Source organism: Gopherus flavomarginatus, chromosome 13, assembly GCF_025201925.1.
Source record: "Gopherus flavomarginatus isolate rGopFla2 chromosome 13, rGopFla2.mat.asm, whole genome shotgun sequence".
Taxonomy (NCBI): domain Eukaryota; kingdom Metazoa; phylum Chordata; order Testudines; family Testudinidae; genus Gopherus; species Gopherus flavomarginatus.
The window spans coordinates 14,877,716-14,896,949 of NC_066629.1; the positions used below are offsets into that span (position 1 = coordinate 14,877,716).

General features: G+C 46.7%; 1 protein-coding gene across 4 annotated transcripts in view; it reads right to left on the reverse strand.

Annotated features, from left to right (window-relative positions):
* The window catches only part of ETS1 (ETS proto-oncogene 1, transcription factor), a 115,307-nt gene that overhangs the window by 6,604 nt on the left and 89,469 nt on the right, over positions 1-19,234 (reverse strand). For 3 of the 4 annotated variants that reach the window (XM_050921652.1, XM_050921654.1, XM_050921655.1), the window contains 3 exons: positions 15,599-15,676; positions 14,691-14,939; positions 10,364-10,624 (listed from right to left, as the gene is read on the reverse strand). In XM_050921652.1, the coding sequence (XP_050777609.1) occupies positions 10,364-10,624; positions 14,691-14,939; positions 15,599-15,676 (588 nt within the window). The remainder of the gene's footprint in view (positions 1-10,363; positions 10,625-14,690; positions 14,940-15,598; positions 15,677-19,234) is intronic. The other variant, XM_050921653.1, reaches the window with a different exon arrangement.

The following is a 19,234-nucleotide window of genomic DNA, read 5'->3' on the forward strand; positions in this document are numbered from 1 at the left end:
GGCTGCAGAGTAAAAAGAAGACGAGTATCTCCCTATCCTGTTGATTTCCCTTAACCTTTGATGCATGTTCCAACTAATGAGAGGGGCTGTAATTAAACATTCACTGAGACAAGTGATTGCCCTGGCTTGGCATATCACCAGGTCACACCAGCTTTAACGAGCACATTCAAGGCTTTCCAAGCTTCCAGAGAGAAATTTCTCTAACCTTAGGCCAAGGAGCCCAGTGCAGTTAGCATGTTCTCCTCGCACTCTGCTGCCAGCTGGCATGCAGAGGTACAGGGAAGCCCAGCAATTTATCACTGTAAGCGGCGTGGAATCACATGGCATGGCATCCTGCAGGATGTTTTTTCTTTGCAAGAGCGAATGCTACCCAACGGCTAGTGCCGAGGACTAGGAGTCCGGCTCCACGGTGTCTATTCCTAGCTGCCCATTGGAGGATCAGTAGTCTGAAAACAAACGTGTTTACTGCACAGCTAGCAAGCAGACTTCAGCTCATGCACACACACACCGAGCTGCACAGAAGCATCACAGCCCTGCTGCTGCTGCTGCTGGGGCGACACCTTCTTTGAAATGTCAGAGAGTCAACAGATGCAGGAGGCAGCAGGAACTAACACATGCTGCATGTCTGAGCCTGTGCGACAGAGCACACCTCCAAGAGACTGCATTATCTGGCACTACCTTTCTTGATATTTGCATCTCTTTCCTAGAGAAGATTCAATTGTTAAGGCAGAGGGCTATGAGCACTGAGGACGTATGGTGAACTGGACTGTACGTGAGTTATAGTGAGGAGAGGATCTGGGATGAGCACATTGGAGAATGAGGCTCTCATCTAGTCATAGAACAGGCATTAGTAATGGGTGAGATTTTCAAGTGCTTAAGGGAGTTACGAGCCGAGGAGCTGGGTACCTAACTCCCCAGGGCATTTTTTAAAATCCCACCCAATAATACTCAGCACCGACACGGCATTACATTTTCAAAGTGCTGGGTGGCGCAGGTAGCTAAGGAACATGTGTTTGTCCTCTGCAATCAGCACCTTCATCTCTCCAAGTACTCAGCACCTTATCCCTCCAGCTGCGCTTCTTGACCCATCTCCCACATCTTCTGTTCCAGCCTTCATCCTTCTTCCACATCCCGGATCCATCTAGCCAAGCAGGGGAGCAGTTACCAACCAAGGCACTGGGGCCCAGATCTGGAGTAAATCAACACCGTTTCATTGATTTACACCAAGAGAGGAGCTGGCAGTTGATGTTTCTAAAAGCCAATTGCCAGTGGAATATTAAGAAGAATCATTAGAAAATGAGGTAACTTCAATCCTATCTGGAAAAAACTTCCTTCCCAGTGACACAAGCAGTTTCTGAAAATAGAGGAGCTCCCCAGCATCCCCCTGCTTCTGCCAGTCCTACAGTCCCCCCTCCCACCCATGGTTTCAGATTCTCAGCTGGTGTAAGTTGGTGCAGCTGCACCCCAGATGAGACACTGGCCCAGGGCGAGGCAGAACCTCCAGCTAAGATGCAGCCCTTCCCAGGAGGACCAGACAAGTCCCATGCACTGCTGACCTAGTGCAGAATATCCTGAGACAGATATCAGCCCTTGGACAGGGATGCAAGTAGGGAGGGTGCAGACACAAGCTGCCTTTTGTGATGGGGTCGTTTCAAACATATCCGGGAGCTTTCAGCCATGCCCGGAGGAAGGTTCGCTGAACCCACTCATTTTCATACGAGCCCTGGAAAGATGACAACCTCACACGCACACCACCCCCAAGGCAAGGCCTCTGAATTCTGGGGTTGTCCCTTAAGTGCAGCCTGATGACCTTTGTCCCTGGGAGGGAAGGAAGGCGTGCTAAGAATAGAGCCAGTCAGAGAGGGCTCACATGCTTAATGTGACTCACAATGGCCGCCCTGTCTCGCTTCCCTCACAGTGAAGAGCATTGGGGAGCATCACACATTAGGAATTCGCAAGCATCATGGGGAAAATATGCCTCTTAAGCCTGGTTATGAAATGCTGCCACAGTGGGAACCCTGTCTGAGCAAAGCCTCTTTGCTTGCAGGTATACACACGCTCCTGGGCACGCACTGCACGAGGAGTCCTAGCCAGGTCAAATTTCCCAGGTTGTCCCTCTGTCTCTGCCTGTCTCTGTAGTGTGGCTACATCAGTGCAACTCCCCCTCCAGGCTTCTTTCCTCCCTCCCACTACCAGCATAGACAGGCCATTACTTTACATGGTGAGGGCCCTATCTGAAACATGTCACCCTGCTCTTTCTCTGGCTGATTTTCACACCCCCCTCCTCCAACGACATTGTTTGAAAGAAACAAAACAAAAAACGAGAGCGGCGCACCTATTCTTTTCACTGTGTGGTTTGTGGTTCCAACCAAACACAACAAGTGGGCATAGCAACAGCTCCAAAGCAGCCTTCACTTCTGTCACGCACTGACCTTGGCCTGGGCCTCCTATGTCAGAGCTTCAGAGACCAGCATAATCAGGAGGGGCAGTGGGTAGGTTTGATCAGTGGTGAGGTTGTACCTCTGCATTTCATCCCCCATATCAGCCATGGGAAGTTCTTCCCCGCCTCTCTCCCTCTCCAAATTTTGCTTTGTTAGGAGCATCCTAGAGGAGCATCAGAAATGGATCTCAGTGACAAAGTTCAGCTCCAGCTTGTCTCAAAGCTTGGGTATGATCAGAGCCAGCGTTCTGGTTTGGGATCATGCCTAGTTTCAAAAGAATCCAGGAAGCATCCACGGTGGAGCATGCAAGCTAGGGAGTGCCAGCCCACATGGCAGGTGGAGGATGGACTGGGGTACTGATGGGTCTCAGGCCTCTGTCATGAAGGTGGCACTGGGAGTCCAACATTCTATCTGTGTTCATGGCACCCAAAACCTGCTATGCCATAGACTGATCAACTGCTCTGAGGAGTGACTAGTAAAACTATATCACTGAAGAGTCAACTCTGAAGTGCAAAGATCATGCCACTCGGTGGGTCGCACTGCACGCTTTTGTTTTAAAAGCTGAGCTACGGTCACAGTTGGGCAGCATTGCATGGGGCTGATTTTACTGTCATTTGCATATGTCTGGCAGGTGGCACATAGGCCACTGAACCAAGCCTGGGCCTCATCCGCTGGGTTCCACCTTAGGGTGAGAAACAGGCCTCGAAGAGCCGTTTGCAGTGGAAGCTAGAAGCAGGTCGTAGGGGAAACCAGGATGTAAAGTTACGCTTGAAATCATCCCTCAACAGCAGGTAAAGTTCATACTGAACCAGAATCCAAATAGGGTAGGCAATGAAACAACCACTCCCACAGCCGCCTGTCCCTAGGAACAGCCATTTTTTTGTCTGTCCACCAGAGGCAACTGAAAGCATTTATGAACTCTCATAACTGTTCCACTCCAGCCTCACAGGGATGGCTGACTTCACCCTTCTCCAGCAGCAGGAAATAGTCAAGAATCCCACATGGACTCTGACTTTTCTCCTCAAGCAACTGCACTGAATGTAGATGTCCAGGCTGCCGCATTCCATGTGGTTCCCTGAGCATCTCTTCCTGTGACTTGAGAGGAACTGAGAACAGTGCAGTTAACTGGCTTTCTGACGTTGGCTGGAGACAGCACACTTCCGCCCCCACGCAACCCCTTCAGATCGCACCTGTCAGGCCTGTGAGTTTCAGCCGGCAGCGTGGGTGGCAGCATGAAGAGAAGGAGCATGCAGATCTCCTAAAGAGACCCACTTTCTTCGATGCTGTCGTTTCTTTCTTGTAAACCGGCAGCTGTGTTCTTTCACTTTAAATGGAACAGGCAATCCTCGCTCAGACTGAACAGCTTGTCCAACATGGGCCCCTGGCCTTTGCAATAGGGAGTGGGATTTACAGGAAGAGAAGGGTTTTCCGATGCATATTCTGGAGACATCTGTCAGACCTTTGGCAGTTGGGGAATGGGGGGGAGGGGGGCTCAGGTCTGTATCTCAGCTGAGCAAAGTGGTGCTGACACTTGCAGGAGTGATTTGTTCAATGGAAATGCTTCTGCATGTATCACGGAGCTAAAGTCTCCTGGGAGCCAGATAGTCCCCTGCAGTCTCATGTTGGCTGTCTTCTTTCCTGGCACCACAGTAAAGAACTGGCAACACTTCTGTCACTAAGAATGAAATTAAGACCATGCATACGAGTGCCTAATTTGCATAACTGCATAATACTCTTGCATACTAATACATGCTATTAATTAAGACCCTATATACTACTAATTTGGGGCTATAAGCACCTTAGGCACCAGGTTACCCTCTAAAGCACCTGTAACTTTTTACTCGTTCATGATGGCCTAAGACACAGGAGATCTAGATTCAGTTCCTCATTCTACCACTGATCTGCTGTATAAGTTTGGGTAAGTTGCTCCATGAAATAGGGAGGTAATCGTTCTGCCTTGTTTTTTTAGGCTCTAAGCTCTTTGAGGCAGGAGCTGTCTCTGATCAGGTCTCTGCACAGTGACTAGCACAACAGGGCTCTGAAATCAGCTGGGTCCCAGGCACTACTGTACTACAAATAACAACTCTATGGAAAGCCACAGCCAAATGTCAGGGGCTTTGCACAGAAGCTGACGCGCTAGGCCTTGTGAAGTGAACACACCCCACGTTTCTGCTCTGTGTGCTATTTTATTTGCTGGAGACCAGCCCATAGTGGTGCAGGCAACTGACCACAATGGGCAGAAGGAGGTGTGAAGTGCTACATGGTCCCCCTGGCTAAGAGATCAGCGGCTGAAGTGGGTCAGGCTAAAGATTCCCGGCATGCATCATGGAAAAAACAGGTCACAGAAATCAGAGAGAGTTAAGAGCTAACTCATTACATTGGACCAGTGCAGGTTTGTTCTCTGCACTATATTCTCCAGTGCTTTGTGGGTCCAGTTTTAAAAGCCTCAGGGGACGGAGATTCTACTGCTTCTCTTTGGGAGACCATTTCACAGTCTAACAGGTCTCACTCTTTGACCCGACTCACCCTACTGTCATGGAAGAATTGGGTCTAAATCCCCTAGGCTGCTTAGAAAATCTCAACCCTGGAGCCGGCGTTTGGGCACCAAGCTTTGAAAATGCTCCCCGAGTAGGTCAGGGGAATCGTCTTTCAGAAGCGCAGTCTCAGCTGACCTAGCCATGTCCCTGTAGGTGTAGAAACAGGTTAGAAACTGAATTTTCATGAACTCTTGCGCAGTTACATTCTTCCCCCAAAGATAAGAAAATTGCATCAACCTCCCCGAGCAACCATGGCAACTTGTTAAATTAGGTCAAGATGTGGGGGCAGATAAGGTGGCTTTGAAATTCTGCTCGCTAGCTGAGTTATGAACACATCAAATACAAGCTGGGCTTCCGCCAAAATGCACCTTCTCTACAAACTGTGCACCTCCTAGGGCTGATACCATCGGCACGCTGCTTCTCTAGTGATAAAGCGCAGCGGCACCTCCCAGTGCCATCAGCAAAGCAGGCTCTTGAGAACAAAAGCCGAACGATATTGTCAATGTCTGACATACAAAACAGAGATTGCAGCCAAAAATACCACACGCTTACCCAATGTGTTTGCTCAGGTGAGCTCAAAGCGCTCGGCAAACCTCAACAGAGCCTTGATGCACAGGTAAAGATTGTTGAGCCCATTTTACAGATTGGTGGCCCGAGGCCTGGAGACTGAGAGCTGCTCAAGCCACTGTGTGAGTCAGTGGCCAAGTAAGGAATAGAACCCAGGAGTCCTAACTGCTAGTCCCCTGCTCTAGCCACTAGCACCCACATCCTTACCAGAAGCGGGAACAGAATCCTGGCATCTTGGCTCCCAGGTCTCCTGCTCCAGTCACTAGAAACCACTTCCCTCCCAGGGCTAAGAATAGAACTTAGGAGTCCTGACTCCCACTCCACCACCCCACTTGCCCTGTTTTGCCTCTTCTGTTATTTATTATTATTTTTAAATAGGGAAGCCCTGTCTCTTCCCAGTGTGAGCTCTGGGCATTATCTCCTGGAGGGGAGGAGCTTGTGAAATACCAGTACTTTTCTGGGCTCACCACTGTCTCTGTTAATTTAAAAGCTACAGCATGCAGTTAAACCAGAGACTGCAAAGGCCCATTATAGAGATGGCCGGAACCAAAACCTCAGCTCCAAACACCCCCTGACTTTGGAAATAGATTAATCCAGATTAGAATTTTGGAGGCGTAATTCTCCTCTGCTTTGGAGCTTGTGTTGTCACTTGATCCTGGGCAAAGTGGTTGTATCCTTCAACCAGGTCCACACGGCTGCATTTTATATCCATGCTGTGTTCCCTTTATCTGGGTGTTAATGAGAGGAAATGCAAGGCCTCGGAGAATTGGAGATCTTTATAATCACACCTCTGAATTGACACATCCACAAACTTCATCTGCTGCAGCACTTGTCCTACAATAATGAGGCAGGTCCAGTCCCTTACTAAACTGAGCTCTAAAGACAGCAACTCCACTAGACTGAGCAAAGGCCAATGTCCTAAAGCTCTGAGTTTCAAAGTGACTGGTGATTTTGAGTGCCTCAATTTCCAGGGACCAAACTTAAGATGCTTTTAAAGAGCCTGGATTTCAGACGACAGGTGCTCAGCACTTCCCCAAAATCAAGCCCCCTTAAGGTCTGGGCACTGAAAAATGGAGGCATCCCAAATCACCAGTCACTTTGGAAAAAACCTTGGGTCTGGTGATTAGGGATTTTTTTTCCCCTCTGATTCAAAATTGCATTTGAAACATGGCTAGGGAGAATACCATAAGAGTATGCATGTTTCTGCATGTTTCTTTCACTAATGTGTAGCAGGCAGCATTTGAGCTGTGGTCAAGAGTGCCTTGGTATGGGAATAAGTAAAGATCGCACATCTTGGAGGCATGAGTCCAAAGAGGTGCTCTGGACTGGCAGTGCTGCTGGGTGGAATAAACGATCTAACTCGTTAAGGGGATTGGTGCTCTGGTTTTCTGTCTAGTGGCCATCACACATAACAGTGAAGTGAAATGCCTGGGTTTAGTTTGGGGCAGATCAGTTTCATCAATGCACGGTGCCCCCATAGCTCTTTGGGAGATACTAGGCCTTCTGTTAGGCACATGCTTTGTGTTATATACATCCTACCTATTGACAGCTGATTATGAATAGAGCTGAATGAATAACTGACTGTTTTGGTTCAGTGTGTGAACCAAAAAAATCTGAAAGAAAGAAGTCACATTGGATTAAACTAAATGCTTTTTTTTTTAATCTAAAATGAATGGATGAGCTTTTACCTTTCTTATTTCTGTTATTTAAAATAAATCTACCTAAATATCTACTCCAAATGTCAAAACAAAAAAGGCAAAATATCTCATTTAGAAAATAAAACAAACTTCTGTATGCAGTGTTGTTGTACCATGCCAGTCACAGGATCATAGAATATCAGAGTTGGAAGGGATCTCAGGCGGTCATCTAGTCCAACCCCCTGCTCAAAGCAGAGACAAGGAGGGTGAGGGAACATTTTTTATAGGACCAACTTCTCTCTCATCAACAGAAGCTGGTCCAATTAAAGATATTACCTCACACACCTTGTCTCTCTAAAACAAAATCTGTTGACTTTAAAAAATATATACATATATATTTGGCCCAATATATTCACCGAATTTCAGCCAAATTCACCAATAGTTTTGGTCGAACAGAAACTGCATTTTTTTTGGAGAATAACCTATTTGTCTGAAAAACTTTGCCCAGCTCTAAATTATGAGCTTCAGAGCTGCAGAGAAACAGCACAAGCACTTGTAACTAGGGAGCGGGCACAGTCTCAAGACCAAGCTCAAGGCAAAACTCCTGCTGACTTCAGGACTCTGATGAGCAGAACAAGGCCTGAGTAGAGACTTCCTTGATGCTGGGGGAGGGGAAAGACTGCTCCCTCTGTATGGCCGGCTGACTAGGAGATTCAGTCACGTTTCTTCAAAGAGTCTGACCACACTAGGCCTAGAGTGACACTGTATGAGTGGGCTTTGGAAAGGAACTCACATGTGAGACACTTCCTTGACACATATTGGCCTCAGCAACCCTGCTAAGTGTCTCCTATTGAAGAATGCAATGGCACCGAATACGAGGAGGCAGGGCATAAAGCAATGGGAGGAAACTGAGCAAAGAAAACGTGGGCCTGCTCATCAGCATAAAATGTCCTAAAATGTTTGCAGCTACTCGCAAAGTAACTGTACATGAAAATGGGCACTTGGGTGCCCTGTATTGCGTATGCCATGACCCCCTACTGGAGGAGAGAGTATGGTCCCATACTCAGAGAACATGGGACTGGGAAACAGGAGTTTTTGATTCTGTACCCAGCTCTGCCCCTAATTCAGCAACATACTTTTGTGCCTCAGTTTCCTCCATTAAATGGGGATTGGCATTAGTGCACAGGGCCATCAGAATTCCAAAGCATTTTGAGATTCCCATGGTGAAAAGCTCTATTAGAAGTGGAAAGAATTCATTGGCTTGGGGGGAAAATAAAGCCAGGGCTGTTTATGGACTAGTTTGTGGAAACAAAAGAAATGTATATTATGGAATGAGTCATGATGAATGTACTGTACTATGTCGCATGGCCCTTCCCACAGCTGTGTGTTTCACCGGTCACGTCCTATAGGGCAGTATCTAACATAGGAATGCAATACGATTCAATTGGGGTTTTTTTTGCACAGGTCACTTAAAAGCCTCCCATTCAGTCGGCTGGGTTGATCTCTCTCTAAAATTAAAGCTATAGCAGCAAACCACTTCCTTTTTACACATAGCTCCAAAAATTATCTTCCCACCTCCCCCTCATTTCCCCGTCCCCCACAAAAAATAAAATTATCAGCCCTAAGAGGAACTGTGTGAGTGGGAGGAGATTTCTGGGAGGGTCTCACCTCAGGATCGGCTCTGAGCCTATTGATCTTTATCTGCACATGCTATTTCTGCCTCAAGACTCCTCCAGCGCACAGCTGCCACCAGTAGGTGCACGAGGGGGTCACTGTTTGTGAGTGGAATGGGAACTGACGAAAGATACTGTGCTGCGCCTCTTTGGCTCTTTAATGTAGGTTTCAAATAAGTTCTGAAGTCCAATCAACTTCCCCTCTTCCCTGCTATTTCCACTCCTCAAACTGAAAAATCAGTACAAAGTCCAATAACAAAATCTGCTTGCCTAGAGTCCGAAACAAATAAGGACAAAATGTTCCAATATTGCAGGGGAAAGACCCAGCCCTCAACACACTTGCAAAGCTCTCCACGGAGTGGGTGCATGCCCAGAGTCCCATTCTGCCAGCCTTTGTCACAGTAAAGACAGACAGAGGCTAGGATCGCTCTTGGAGTACTGTGCAACATAGAGTCAGAAGAAAGCACCTCACGGATGTATACAGCCTAATTCTTCATTGCCACACATCTGTTCAAATCAAATGGCAAGTGCTAATATTCGGTGTATAGGACAGCATAAAGGGTAAAACCATGAAAAATCAGGCTCTTTACACCTCCATCACTCTCCATTCCCAAGACTACAAAAGCCTTTCGCAACCTATGCTCAGACTGTGCAGCGCTTCTCAAAATGCAGCCACCTCTGGGGTGGAGGGCTGCAGAAAAGTGGACGGCGCACTGCATAACAGCATGGCGAGGAGAAAAATTGTCCTAGATGATGATGAAAACACCTACCTTGAAAAGTAAGGGGCCTGGCTCTCCAACGCCTTGCATTTGGTGTATTCACAGCTGTGCAGAGTAAGGGTAAATCACTTTTGGATTCAGCAAGGTGGCAATTTTGCACCTGCTTTCAAGAGGTATAAATGTGACCAAGACTGACTGGCTCAAGAGACATGATGGGATAACAGGGACTCTCACCTCTAGGTCACTGCTAGGAATCTGCTCCCACAGCAATGCCCCAAAGCTATGTCCATCCAATAAATAGTTGGAGACTGAAGTGAAACAGCCGGTGAGATGGGCCCGTGTCACAACATTGGGACCCAGACTCTGGGCACATCCAAAGTTCTGGGATATTTGGACCAGCCTCCTTCAGAGATAGGGAACTGAGGAGAAACGCAGACCCTGACGCAGGCTCTCAGAGGGCAGGGCTGAGCTCATCTGTAGCTGGTGCCTCTCAGTCCTGCTCCTAAAGGAAGATGTGTCCACACCCCAAATGCCATCGCTAGGACTGGTGTGCTGGAGGCCACTCGAAGGGACCCATTCATCTCTCCCCCTATAAACCCTGCTCCACTCAGTCAGGGCTGAGACCCATAAATGAGGGGGGATGGTTTGCTCATGGCAACTGTCCTGCGCATCAAGGCCTCCAGTCTCCAAGTCAGCCAATCTCACCCCTTTCACCAGCCCCAGATTCGCTTCTGACTGGAACCCAAGAGCTGTCTCGGAAAGGCTCTGCCCTGGGACAGGTGACCCTACCTGTGTAGCCAGCGAGGGCAGCAGCAGGAATGACTGGCTTGTCCTTGTTCATGTCGGCCCGGTCTCGAACATAGTCCTTGAAGGTGCCTTTGGGCTTGTGGTTGGGCAGCGCCGCAGGGTAGTCCTCAGAATCAAAGCTGTCGTAGGAGGGGACGCGCTGAAGGCTCTGGAAGGACGACTGGCTGTTCCAGGACTGTGTCAGGCGGTCACAGCTGTCGTAGCTCTCTATGCTCTCAAAGGAGTCCTGGCCCCCTAGTTTACCTGGCAAGCAGAAGGGAGAATGAGAATCGCCCGGCCTGCAAAGAGGCAATTTAAATGAGATGCACAAATCAAGGTGAGGAGAAGGACAACGCCCCAGGTGTGCACTCCATCTGCCAGCCAGGCAGACAGCAGAAGGAACCACAGCCCTGCTAACTACCTTCAGCTCCAAGCCAGACAAGACACTGCTGTTCCAGTGCACCCTTCACCTCAGAGAAAACGTTAATCAAGCACTGACATCCATGAGCCTGGTGTATATTCACTGTCCCCATGTTACATAGCAGGGCAATCTGAGGCACACAGACATGAAAGGACTCACTCCAGGTCACAGACAGCCAGTCACTTGTAGAGTGTCAGGAAAAGAACCCAGGAATCCAGACTCCGAGCCTCCACCCCAGATGCAGAGAAATACCCTGAACTGTATTTGTGGCCACCTAAATTTGACACACCTTCTGAAAGGGGATTGCTTTGGGGCTTGAAGAGAAATACACCACTGAAACGGGCAGGCAGGACCACATGTTCCAAAGACAGGTGTGGAAGCTACAGCCCCAATGCAAAGGAAAATCCTAGATTCACAACTACAGGATCTGGGTTTGAATCTCCTGACCTGAGCCCATCTCTACTGATCATCTGTATAGCACCATAGGCCTGCGTGACACTTTACAAAACCCTGGAGAGCTTACATACAAACAGGTACGTTCATAGCGTGAATTAGGCAGTGGCACATTCCAAGTGGTATAAGCAGAGGTACGATTCATGCCCCGTGCAGAACGCCAGCACAAGGTCCTGCTAAGCTTCATTCTCAGTTTCTTTGCTACAAGACTCTATTGCCATGTTTTATTGCAGGAAATCATAACAGAAGCTTGTAGCACCCCAATGCCCCCAAGCAGCAGTAAATCGGGGGGCGGAGGGGGAGATGTGGGTTGAGTATTCAAGCAACTATTTTTTCTCCTCCACTAAGGTGTTCACATCTGGGCTACATTTATGCTACTGATTGTTTTCTATACAGAGAGCAATATATTAGGGGTTGATCCTCAGCCAGAGTAAAGCAGGGAGCTCTGCTGAAATCAATGGAGCTATATTGATTTACACCAGCTAAGGATTGGGTTCTCTGTATTTAAAAAATAAAGTGCAGGGGGCTAAAAAAGGGATGCCAAAATAGCCTTCAATTGCACTCTCCGGGTTCCCTTACTCTGCCTGTTGCTCAACCTCTTTATTGACAAGCTAAGAGCGTAACAGGATCATTCAAGTTCATTAATTTCCCAAACTAGGCTAAAAACAGCTGCTGGGATTGTGTAAGAGCTCCTGAAGAAATTTCCACTGGCTGAGCTGCCTGTGGCTCAGACCCAGATAGTAAATCTCACAGGGGAAAGGAGGGCGGAATGGAGCTGGCACGCTCGCCCAAATATTTGTTGTGTTCTAGTTTAAACAGCTCTTGCAGCAAGAAAAGCTTAACTAATGTGGGTGTTAAAGCCTATTGACATTTTCTTCAATGGCTAATGGGCTGAGTTTTAGGACATTAGCTCTCATTCATCCTAATGGCGTGTTGACTCTGAAGCCTAATGACAATACGCTAATTGTCAATATTAACTATTTAACTTCTGTTTTGAAGGATTTTAAATTTGAGGTTCCAGCTCAGGTCCATCTCTAATTTACATTATTTTACTACAGGTGACACAGGTAATGATGCCTATAATTAAGATTGGCCAACACTTTCTATTTATAATTTCTTGTTTTCAGTTGCTTAGAACTTGCCAAATTTCATGCATTTGGACTGAAAATGTCCATACTTCAAGCTGATATATGTTAGGGGGAGAACATTTCAGCAAAAATGATTCGGCATTTTCTCAGAACAGGGTTAGAGAAAAAGTGCTTTGCCCATGTTAAAAAATTCATCCTACCATTTTGTTGAGAAGGATTTTCACAAAGATGACAAAAAGCCTGACCTCCCTGCCAAATTTCAAATTCCAAACTCAATGCTTTGTAGCAGGAACTTGAAATTTGGCAAGGAAGTCAGGCCTTTTGTCATCTATGTGAAAATCCACCTCCATTAGGTCAAGTTATGAGCCTTTGAAAAAAAATCCTAGTTTGCACATGCTCAACAGAGACCTGTAGTTTGGCAGCTAAATTCTCCAAAGATTCTATCTGCCCTGAGCATGAAAAGATGGGGGAAAAGTCTGTGATCATGTAATTAAAGACTGTATCATAATGCATATGCACAAAGGGGCCAAGTTCAGGTTGCACGGGTAGCCTTAATACTGGCATTCCTTAGCTTTTAGGGGCTTGAATTTGCAACCTTAACACTCTTCTAATGTTGTTTTAGTATGAAGCTTATAACAATAAACTTGGGGGCGGATACCCATTTATACTAAGTTCCCTTTTACACCACTCTGGCAGTATTTAAGAGACCTTATCCCTAATATATTTACACCAACAGGAGGGTGCATTTACACTATCAGAGCAGGATTTAGTGTCAATCAGAATCTGGACCACTGTATTTCTTCAATCACAAATGAAATGTTAAGGGCTTCACTGATAGAGGCCTCTCTGATCCTCTTACCTTAGCACAAGGTTGAGAGGCTGTTATGTTGGAAGAACGCCCTTTCTTTGAGGCTTGTGGGGCCGGTAGGCCAGTATAAGTTTGAATCATGATAGTGAAAGTCTTTCAATAAGAATTAGCAAGATGCCTGCTTTTAAAGTTCAAGAGAAGAGAAGGAACCAAATTAGAAGCTGATCTGCAAAAACAGTCCTTGCAAAAGGGCTTGCCTAAAATTGCAACACAGCTGCCCCTTGGCTCGCCACATCTGCCTAATTTGCCTGTGTTATATAAATGTTTAATCAGCAGAAGTCGTTTAAAAAAAAAAAAACCCTCCCCAACAACCTTTCCCCAGCTTGGAAATTAAAAAAATAGAAAAGAAGAAGAGAATGAAAATAGCCCTGTTAGTGTAACATACATGTGATTCCAATGAGTGGGGGCCATGATGCTGGGACTGGCAAAGCAGCTTGACTTTTCACAAACATCCAACCCATGGCATTTTTCAGTTCTTGTTCCACATTAAAAAATTAAACAGATGTAACATTGAGCATCAAGACCGACTCTCATCAACACTGGCACTCTGATAAGTATTGGGAGATACCTGGGTTCTGCTCAGTGTGCGATCTCTGGCAGGTCACGTTGCTGCTGTGTGCCTCAGTTTCTCCATCTGTAAAATCGGGATAATGATCCCTTCCTTTGCAAATGGCTTTGTGCTTTATGGATGACACCCACTCCTTGCATAGGACTTATGAGCCAGATCCTCAGCTGGTGTGAATCAGTGTAGCTGCTTTGACTTCAGTGAAGCCAAGTCCACTCAGACCAGTGCAGGATCTGGTTCTGTGTGTTTGGAGTTAAGTAATGTTACCCTAAAAAGGCATTTGGTCTTGTTGTTTAGGGCACAGGAGTTCCGGGTTCTATTCCTGGCTCTGCTATTGACCTCATGTAGAACTGAGACAAGCCAGTATCCTTCTCTCGGACTCAGTCAACCCACCTCTAAAATGGCGATAACAACACTCACCTCACACTGGAGCAGTGAAGTTCAATTCATTAGGCCAGATTCTCAGCTAGTGTAAACTGCAATAGTGCCATTGAAATCAAAGGGGAGGCAGTGCTACCTAGCGGATAGAGGACTGGACTGGAACTCCAGAAGACCTAGGTTCCATTCCTGGCCCTGCCGCTGGCCTGCTGGGTGACTTAGGGTAAGTCACCTCATCGCTCTGTGCCTCAGTTTCCCCATCTGTAAAATGATATGGGCCTCCTTTGCAAAGCGCTTTGAGATCCACTATTCATTATTATTATTTTACACCTGCTGAGGCTTTGGGACATTATATGTAAGTGCTTCCAGACCCTTGGCTAACATACACTGTGGAACTAGTTATGGGGCACTGATGGCTTCTTTGCCTGTGACTCCTGAAAAGGAACAGCCAGGGTAGAGGGGACCCTCGTGCGTGTACAGGGGAAGCGAAGGAATCACCCAAGATGCAGGGAGGCAGTAGAAAACCGAGCAGAGACTTTGGAGACTCCAGGCCTTACCTCGACTGGTGCGCCCCATGCACATGTTATCTGGCGTTACAACTTCCTGCTTGATCGTGAAGTAGTCTGTCTGCAGGGAGTCCGTCTGGACAGGGTCACGCAGGATGACTGACGGGTAGTCATTCTCGTACTTGAGGGAGAAGAGCTCCTCTGAGCTGATCGGATGGAGGGTCTGGTAGGACTCTGTGATAAAGCTGGGCTCAGAGAACTCTGACGGAGGCACGCACTGTGCATGCTCAATGCCATAACCTGCAGGTGAAACAATTGGTTGTGTTAATGTTCACTATTGACCAAAAAGACAATGACTCAAAGCTAAACAGACCACTGCTGTTTCTACCTCTCGTCTTCTTCAGAAATGCTAAGAACCACAACTCTACCCAAAATCAGTGGGAGGGGCAGATGATCTGAAAGTCAGGCCCTAACGGTTTCAGATTCATTGCCCAAAATCCAGGCAACAAAAAGCGGGAAACCACTTCTAAAAACGTAGGCTTAAGTCTTTAGACTGATGAAGTGATGTCTGTCTGAGACTGCAGACTGTCTGATGCAACAGCTCGAAAGTGTGCACTTCTCCTGGTCATCCTCAGTGAATGTTATCTCTGAAGCCTAATGATGACCCCCACCATTCACTATCTTTCTGATTATCAAAGAACACAAGACAGAAGAGGGATAATCATACTGTGAAAGCTGCACATTCTGCCATGACTGGGGCAGTAATTTGTCAGCACACAAATCAGGTGGGGCTCAGAAGATTGAGAAAAGAGATAACCCTAGAGCAACTGTCACTTTTCTAACCCCTTCCAGCTATTTTAAATAGGCTAGTGGCCAGCTCACTGTACGCCAGATGCAATCATGTTGGACTATTTGGAGGAAAAGAGGAGCAGCTTTGAGGAAAAGGGGCTCAGACTTACTAATGAAGTAGTCCGATGTATAGCGGGATTCTGGGTATGCAGGGTTCACTCCGTTAGCTGAGTATGGCTTTATCTCATCTAAAAGAAGAAAGGGAAGTTACAGAAACAAGCTCACAGGAATCTCAGCTTTGCTGAAACTCTTATAGATGGAGGTCAGAATATATGGAGGTCTGATCCTTCGAAAATCCAGGTTCCATTTAACCTGGGATTTTCAAAAGATCAGAAGCAAGTTAGGCACCCAAATCCCTTTGAACTGAGTGCCTAACTCCCTCAGATCACAGATGGATCAAGTGTGAAAGAGCTGAAGGCTGAACCTGGTGATATTCAGAACAAAAAGAGCTTTCAACCAGGCTTCACACTGGCTCAACATTCTAAGCTTGAGAGTGACAATCATGTCATTTTGCTATATAGATTATTACTATATTTTAATTGTTTTGTTTCCATTCATTTTGGCTCCTTTTCATTCTTTGGCCTTTTTTTTTTTTAAATGAAAAACAGGGGGACACTGTTCCAGAAAAATTTTCCTCATTTTCCAAACAGCTTTAGTTGTGTGTGTATGCCCAAAACATGCCTGTGTTTTGGGCATACACCCCTCTGCTGCTCCTGCCCTGCTCATGTGCAAAGGAAAAAGTGCAAGGCACAGAAGACGCTGTTCCTACATTCATTAGACCTTGCTGCAAAGCCACCAACTTACTCCTATTGAATACTCTTCGGTATGTGTAAGGTAAGCACCTCAGAGTTACAAACACCAGAGTCACGAACTGACGGTCAACCATACACCTCATTTGGAAACAGAAGTACGCAATCAGGCAGCAGCAGAAAGAAAACAAAAGATCAAAATAAAAAAAAAAGAGCCAATATAGTACAGTACTGTGTTAAAGGTAAACTCCTAAAACAACTAAAGGAAAGCGGAATTTTTCTTCTGCACAGTAAAGTTTCAAAGCTGTATTAAATCAATGTCCAGTTGCAAACTTTTGCAAGAACAACCATAATGGTTTGTTTAGAGTTACAAACAGTTCAGAGTTAAGAACAACCTTCATTCCCAAGGGGTTCGGAACTCGGAGGTTCTACTCTACGTACAGCGCCTAGCACAATGGGGCCTGATCTTGGAAATTAATTAATAACAACAACCGTACACTCAATACACATCTCATTTCACCCCTTTCCATCCATCACATCAGTGCTTTCCCATACGAGAGCTGATTTTGTCTTCCCAGTTTGGAGGCAGCACAGTGTCTCTTTGGCTTTTGTTGTTCCCCACTTGCTCATTGCAGGAGCAGCTGCAGAGCGCCCAGCGCCTGGACAGACACGGGGTAATGGGACATTACAAAGTGCAACAAAACTAAAAGCACGAATTGCTCTGCCTGCGTTTATTTCTGCTGAGGCTGGAGAAAAACTAACCAAAGATAATGCACGTTCACTCGAAGAAGGCTAATTTTGGCCTTCTCTCCTGGGATTGCAGGGTGGAAAATTGTCTCAAACAAAGGAAGGTTTTGTGGAGAGAGACCTAATCCCGAGCGCGCTTTTCCCCTCCCCATGGAGTCTGCCAAGCAGCAGGGTGGGTGACCACAGGGAAAGGGTGGGACTGGGTTAAAAAGGGCAACTTTCAGCTAGGTTTACAGTCATGCAGAGGGCACTGATGGCTGCTGGTAAATGGGAGTTATTTTAGGAAGAAATCTGGAAAAATATGACTGCAAACACCCAAATACATGAAGGAAAAATCGCCCAGCTGCTGCCATTTTTATACCTTGCGCAGCCTGTGGTAGGTGAGTCACTCTCTCTGAAAGAGCTAACAGGAGAGGCATGTTAATAAGAGGGACCGGGAGGTTGCCCTGTGGCCTCATGTGACCTAATGCTTCTGGGTGGTTTAGTGAAGGTGAAGCTACATGCTTTGGGTCTCACAGACACAGCCCCAGTTCTGCTCCCGCTGACAAGACTGGCCAGCTACTCTTGGGAACGAAAAGCTGATGATTAAGACACTAGATTAAGGTTCAAGAAACTTTCACTCAATTCCCAGCTCAGCCAATGCACAATGGGTAATTTGCTCCATCGCTCCATGCCTCAGTTTCCCCTCTATAAAACACGGATAGAAAAATCTGTCTTGTACATTTACATTTTAAAACCTAGCAGAGATTTTGTGTTTGTACAGCACCTAGCACAATGGAGCCCTGATTTGGGGCAGAGCTTCTGGGTGGCATTATAATGTGAATAATAAGGATCCTTCCCATTGACTATATTAGGAGCAGGAGCAGGCCCTGTCTTCCCAGTTTGGAAGTCACAAGGTTTCTGCCCTTTTTATTATTCAGAAGTACTTTTCAGCCAAGGATCACACAGTGATTTACAAACATTGCCCTGGGCCTCTGAGAGGCATGCAGATAACCATGTTTTACAGACAGGGACTGAGGCATGCAGGATCTACGTGATTTGCACAAGATGACACAGCATGTGTGGAGAACAGATGGAAATAGAACCCAGGCATCCTGAGTCCCAGTCCCTCGCCCGGAGGATAAGATGGACAGAACTGCATCTTTATTCTTGTCCTCACACTCTTGCAGGAGAAACAGCCAGTGCTGAATCCAGGGCCTACCCTGTAAAAAGGCTTTTAGTTTTCTTCTAAGGGCATCTATCTACCTAGGTAATTACATGACCTTCAGTACTGCAGAGTCTGAGCACCTACACATATAACAGATTTAACGTCACAAACTCCGCCCCCCCGCCCCCATGAGGTAGGAAAGCATTATCCATATTTTACAGCTGGGGAAACTGAGGCATAGAATGCCATATCCTCAAAGGTATTTAGGCACCTACCTCCCACTGAAATCAATTCCCAGCTATGGCATAGACTCCGTTGGGCATGTCACTTCGGCCTAGATGCTTAAAGGGAAATTAATGGGAGTTAGACACTTAAATACCTTTTAGGATCTCAGCCCAAGTGACTTGCCCCAGGGAGTTGGTAGAAAAGCTGAGAATTGAAACCACATCTCCTGAGTACCGAGTGCCTTAACCACAAGACCATCCTGCTACCGTGGGTGACTTTACCAAGAGCTCAATAAAAACTAACGGAAAAAGAAAAGAACTGAAAAGATTCTGGAGCCAAAGAAGGAGCAGAAAAACACAGGCTGCTGCAGCAACCATGCACACCCATGTTTACCTTTGCAAACCACTGGTGACAGTAAAATTAGCAATCAGTAATTAACCTCCGTTTGACAATGCATTTCTTGGACGACACAGAATCCCCCTCCTCTCCAAGCCACGGAAGTCGGATTACTGGCAAAGGCAGGCAGTGGATGCAATGGATATGGATAAGTAATGCAATGGAAGAGTGGGCTATGGAACAGCCCTAGGAAGAACTAGATGCTGTATCACGGGGTCGAGAGTGGGCTACGGTGTGTTTTAATTTGCTCAGTGCCCCTGCGTTTTCTGGGCCCTTCGCCGTGCGTTAGCAATTCCTTGGTAGTGCAGTAGGGAGAATGCAGCAAGGTGGTCTCAAGATCTCCACTGATTCTAACTGGGGCAGCTGCTTCTTTAAATTCTCAGTGAAGGAGCAGTATCTTCATGGGGTCTTAAAACCCACCATTTTCCCACTTGCTCCAGACCTTTAGTCCCCATTCAGCAAAGCAATTCAGCACATGCCAG